Here is a 6,000-nt window from a genome sequence, read left to right on the forward strand (position 1 = left end):
TCCATTTTGTTCAGTGTTCTGTTTCCAGCTATGGTCAGTCCCATGGTTCCTAGAAGCTCACAAGTGGGGCACAGAGGTAATATCCTTCTGTTTTTGTTTTACCCAAACCTCTGAAGCTTTGGAGGTATATTCAGTGGCGTAGCGTGGGTTGTCAGCACCCGGGGCGATCTCTGGCCTGTGTCACCTGCCGCCGCTGCCAGCTTCTTCTTGCTGCTGCCTGGTCTGGTCTGGTGTGGTTCTCTCCCGCGCTCAGCGCCACGCTGGGCGGCCGCTGCACTGTCCCTCCCCCAGATAGTCCCTCACTCTCTCTCCGCACTGCATGCCTGGCAACCCCCTCCACAGTGGACGGCGACCCGGCGGCTCGGATCGGATTCGCACAGCCAGCACTGCAGTGAGAGAGAGTGAGTGAGCCAGGTAGGGGCAGAGAGCTGCGAGCGCACCCCCCCCCCAGATGTTGCGCCCGGTGCGGCCGGCCCCCCCTGCACCCCCCACGCTACGCCACTGGGTATATTGCCTCTGATCATGGAAACAGGATTAAACCTACATCCTCCATGAATTCATCAAATCTCTCTGTAGCCATCTAAGTCGCTGGCCACCACTGTATCTTCTGCTAACATATTCTGAAAGTCAATTATGAAATTCCAGTAAGAGGAATTTAGGGTATGATTGGAAACCTTCCTGGGCTGCCTGATCAGCCACTGCCACAAGGCAAGGCATTTTTAAAGAAACATATTAACACTGCAAAAATGTGGAGCAGTGTATCTTCTGTAAACCGAGTGCATACTGTGGTTTGGTTTGTGCTGTGCCTGGTAATCTTCACAGAAATGAGAGTCTAGGGACAATTTGCTAGTGTTCTTGTGACCTCCCCCCTGCGCTGCCTTTTTTGTGCTTGCATGTTGACAAAATCTGATAATGGGCAGAAAGGTCTGAAGTTTTGCAGGCCACTGAGCATTGCCCCAGTTATCCCTTGTGACCTAGTTTTGTGTCATACAATTTCTTTCACACAGCCAATGTTGCACCACTATGTGTTGTATGTATTTTTATAGCACAGACCCATTTTGTGAATAGAAACCACTCCTTGTCTTGTTTTTGTTATTTTGTTAAACTATGACATTTATATATGACAATACTAGAGTCTTTTGTAGACCATGTGGTATGAACGTAGCTCTTGTTTCTGCTTTACAGTTGTACCTTGGAAGTCGAACGGAATCTGTTCCGGCAGTCCGTTCAATTTCCAAAACGTTCGAAAACCAAATTGCGGCTTCTGATTGGCTGCAGGAAGCTCCTGCAACTGATCAGAAGCTGCGGAAGCCCCATTGGACATTCAGGTTCCAAAAGAACATTTGCAAACCGGAACAATCGGGAGCCGAAACGTCCAATTTCCAGGGCGTTTGACAACCAAGGTACAACTGTATATGTTGCAAAACTGCAACCCAGAATAACATGTACTACACAAGTCAGTCACAATTTGTGCAGTGATTCTGCATATATAGATAGAGTATCAAATGAACACTCATTGATGTTCCCATGCAGACTTGCCGTTTGGCATGAATTACAGTACCACAATATCTTTATCTGACACTACCCCCTTAGTATCTATTGTCTTTCCCCTTGTAGGTCAGCGGCCTCCCAACTCCAGATGTGGCATGGTACCTAAACGGAAGATTAGTTCACCCAGATGACTTCCATAAAATGATCGTATCTGAAAAAGGCTTCCACTCATTCATTTTTGAAGTTGTCAGGGTCTATGATGCTGGAACATGGGAGTGTGTGGCTTTCAATCGTGCTGGAGAAGCTTCCTTTACAGTAAAGCTAGATGTCATTGGTATGAGAGAGCTTTGTCTATTTGGAAACAAATTTTTGTTTCTTTACTTCAGCTGGTGCATTCTGTTACAAATATCATTTCCTTATGTGCTCTTCATTAAAGGCTGTAGAAGAAAAGAAATTTTCTGGTTCAAGATGTCAGAATTTTAAATGATCATGACATAAAGTCATACCTTGTGTGCATGACTTTCTAACAATGAAATTTCTAAATGTTATCTAGTGACAGGATTTCTCATTCCACTGAAAGTGGGAAGCCACTACTTAGCCTCAATATATGAGTTTGAGAGCTGTTCTTCTACCCCTACTCTTTTGGGTACAACACCAAATGAAGTGTAGAGCTGGCATGGATGCACAGCCATTGATACTAAAATAAATAGGAAGACTATGTTCATAGCAGGGCTTCTGGATACGAAGTGAGTTCACCACTGATGCAAGCATGTGTGTCATACATCGCACTGTCCAGGATATATCTTTCATTTGTAGCGAAAGAGGGAAACCCCAAGCAATTGAGGGGGGAAAGCTGCAAGCAAAGAGATAGAAGAAACTGTTTAACATCCTAAATTAAAAAAATATTAAACATCAAGTCCTTCAGCAAGAGACTTCAAAATGCAGAAGCCTAGGTCCTTAGTTCTGCTGTGTCCACTTGCCTTCTACTTTCTGTTAGCTTATGTGTTTTTGAAATTACCAGATGAAGGACCTGATAAATATGCTGGATTATAAATGCATTTGGGATATTAAAAATGGTTTTGTTTTTATTTGCATTCACTTTTAGTCTGTTATGGCTGTAAGGTGTCTATTTTTGTCTTTTTTTTTTATCCAAACTTTTATCTAGCACGAGAACACCGGAAAGCCCCAACATTCATCTTTAAACCTCAAAGCACAAGAGTTTATGAGGGGGATTCGGCCAGACTTGAATGCCAAGTGTCTGCTATCCCCCCACCACAAATATACTGGAAGAGAAATAATGAAATGGTACAATTCAATACAGACAGAATCAGGTAGGTATCTGCATCATGATGGGCCTCTCAGCTATTCAGGAGTCAAGTTGAATCAAATACTATTGGTGGGTCTAGTTTAAAGGTTTACAAACTGATATGTGGTGTTTTTGGCTCCAAGCATTGGGGAAAACGGAATTGCTATGATTTTCAGCTTCATCACTCTTCTACAAAAAAAGTGTTGTTCAGAAGACTGTATTATAGTCTGCAGTGTGGGAGAGCATTTTTGCTTTAAGCAGTCTTGAGCTAGATGTGGACTAGATGTTGAATGTGGAGAAGGGGCCCTCCAAAGTGACTGCATAATGGAAATTTGCAAAATATTAGAAACTGTTAGGACCTGAAAAGTGGGAGGGGATCTGCAAGATGAGGACTTGCTTACATGGCCTGATACTACGCTCAGCTCAAGGGCATTGCTGGACAGTATCTATAGCACCCCCTGGGTATGGTCTAAAGGGACATGAGACCGCCATCTTGTTGAAGCTAAGTAGGCCTGCCCAGGATCTGGGTGGATGACCTCCTGGAAAACACATTCATGCTGCTTTGAGTTCCATGATGGAAGAAAGGCAAAACATAAATATCAGCAAATTTATATATGCAGCTGAATATAGGTCTGTGTCTTTAAAATACCTGGCAATACTTAACAAGAATGATTTTCATGAAGTATATTAGTCTTAAGGTAGGAGAGGGGACTGTAATCTTCAATTTTTTTGTCATTTTTCTCTTTTCCTAGTATGTTTCATGATACCTCTGGGAAGGTTTGCTTGCTGATCCACAATGTAAATAAGAAAGATGCTGGTTGGTACACAGTATCTGCTGTCAACGAGGCAGGAGTGGCAACATGCCATGCCAGATTGGACGTGGCTAGTAAGTACTTCTTCTTTTTCTTCTTCTACATATATGAATGTTACTACCCCCCCCCCCAAAAAAATACGTGAACCTAGGCCAATTGAAACGCGGGTGGCGCTGTGGGTTAAACCAGAGCCTAGGACTTGCTGATCAGAAGGTCGGCGGTTCGAATCCCCGCAACGGGGTGAGCTCCCGTTGCTCGGTCCCTGCTCCTGCCAACCTAGCAGTTTGAAAGCGTGTCAAAGTGCAAGTAGATAAATAGGTACCGTTCCGGCGGGAAGGTAAACGGCGTTCCATGCGCTGCTCTGGTTCACCAGAAGCGGCTTAGTCATGCTGGCCACATGACCTGGAAGCTGTATGCTGGCTCCCTTGGCCAATAAAGCGAGATGAGCGCCGCAACCCCAGAGTCGGTCACGACTGGACCTAATGGTCAGGGGTCCCTTTACCTTTACTTAATTTTGCATACAGTTGGACAGAAGATGTGAAAGATGGAAGGTATTGATGCACCAAGTATATGAACCTGTTTAATTGGTATCATTGCCTAAACTCCCTTTATGTGTCTTGGATGTAGCACAGATGATCTAGCAAGCTGAAATAGGGCGACTTACTTGATTGGACTGTATCCCGCTTTTCTCTCCCCCACTTTTTAAACAAAGTAATCTGAATTACTTCTCTTTGCTCTCTAAAATCTATTTCAGCTCACACATACAAGCCAGTTCCAAACCCCAAACCACTGAAGGTTCGACCAACTTTTAGCAAATACTTGGCACTCAATGGTAAAGGTCTAGATGTGAAACAAGCTTTCTTCCCGGATGAAGGAGAGTTTCAGCGTATGGCAGCACAGTCTGGACTCTATGAGAGCGATGAACTTTAACTGGCAACAGGGAAGAAACTTTCACTCCTGCAACAGACGTTTATGAACAGCACATGCAGTTAAGGGGTTATTGCGCTGATAAGCAAACATACCTAATATATTTTTATTTATTATTTAACTCCTGCTCTTAGTTCTGCTGTTGTGATTATACTAAGTCTGATTTTTATAAATGTGTGTGACTGTAGCAAGAAGGAGACCCAAATGTTTGTATTTTTAATTTTAAAGGCCAAGAATCAAGGCCAGTGGATGATCATGAAAGTGTAGATGGTTTGAATGCATCTAGATTCAGTCACAATACTTTTATTTGTACTGCTTTGTTAATACCATGCCCCATAGTATTATAATTTTCTGCTGCCTGGCTATTAAACATAACTTGAGTGCTTTTAATGAAAGTTTTATGTCTGATGCAAATAAAATTTTAAATATAAGACTTGTCATGTGCTTTATCCTTATAAGTTTTGTGAGTTGTTGCTGTTTTATTATTATGTGAGCTTTGGCTATTCTCTATTACAGAAATTCTCAACAAAATTGTCATAAACAGTACTTGACTAAAGAAAATTGTCATTAGTATTTGGTTTAAAGCCAGACAAAGAAGAGAGTATAAAAATAAATCTGAAGGAACTGCACAACTACTGTCAGGCCATAAACAGTACAGTATGTTGAATATTTATTTAATTTGTATTCTGCATTTCCAAAAGCACTCAGGCTGGCAAATATCAAAATGTGAAACAGTGCAATTTAAAATAAAATAGAAAGAACATAAAAAATATTTAAGATAAAGTAATATTTAAGAGAAAATAATGATATAATAATATTAAAAACATTTTAAAAATTCAGCATTGCACATTCCATTTGCTCTTATGAACCAATATTTTGATGCTGCATTTTAGGGTATGTTGGCTAGTTTCACTGGCCTGGTTTTGCTGCAGTGCCATGCTGAGCTAAGTCATGGTTGGCTTAGCATGTCCAAACCTGGGCTCATATTCTCCCTGGGGAAGAGCAAAGTTGCCATGGTCTCATCTCTGAGTGCTCATGGATTTTAAGAATTAGTCCGCTGGATAGCAGAACTTCAGACATAAGGAAAGTAGACAATGGAAGAGTTTTCAACTCCCCCAGTATCTTGCTTTTGCTTTTTGAGAACCCTACTAGCTTCCCTTAAAAATGCTAAACTAGGCCTACAGCCACACCACCCTGAATGCACCCGATCCCGTCTGATCTTGGAAGTTAAGCAGGGTCGGGCCTGGTTAGTACTTGGATGGGGGAAATGCTAAAATAGTTAACTAAAGTGCAGGTTTCACTGTAATTAATGAGTTTTGACAGACTGAAGTAAAGGCAGCTTCCTGCAGATTGTGAAAGCAAAGTCTAGGTGATTTAAAACCCTTGCATTTAGGCTATAATAACTTGCAAGACATTGAATGTACTGCTGCATGACACCTTCAGTCTCCCAGCTGTGGGGTTCCA

General features: G+C 42.2%; 1 protein-coding gene across 1 annotated transcript in view; it reads left to right on the forward strand.

Moving 5' to 3' along the window:
- MYOT (myotilin) overlaps positions 1 to 4,967 on the forward strand; it is a 33,573-nt gene extending 28,606 nt beyond the window's left edge. Inside the window, 4 exon segments of the mRNA XM_077924547.1 lie at positions 1,618 to 1,825; positions 2,657 to 2,822; positions 3,550 to 3,683; positions 4,364 to 4,967. Of these exon segments, the coding sequence (XP_077780673.1) occupies positions 1,618 to 1,825; positions 2,657 to 2,822; positions 3,550 to 3,683; positions 4,364 to 4,539 (684 nt within the window). The 3' untranslated portion in view covers positions 4,540 to 4,967.
- Positions 4,968 to 6,000: the final 1,033 nt, after the last annotated feature.

The sequence above is a fragment of the Podarcis muralis genome, chromosome 2 (assembly GCF_964188315.1).
Source record: "Podarcis muralis chromosome 2, rPodMur119.hap1.1, whole genome shotgun sequence".
NCBI lineage: Eukaryota > Metazoa > Chordata > Lepidosauria > Squamata > Lacertidae > Podarcis > Podarcis muralis.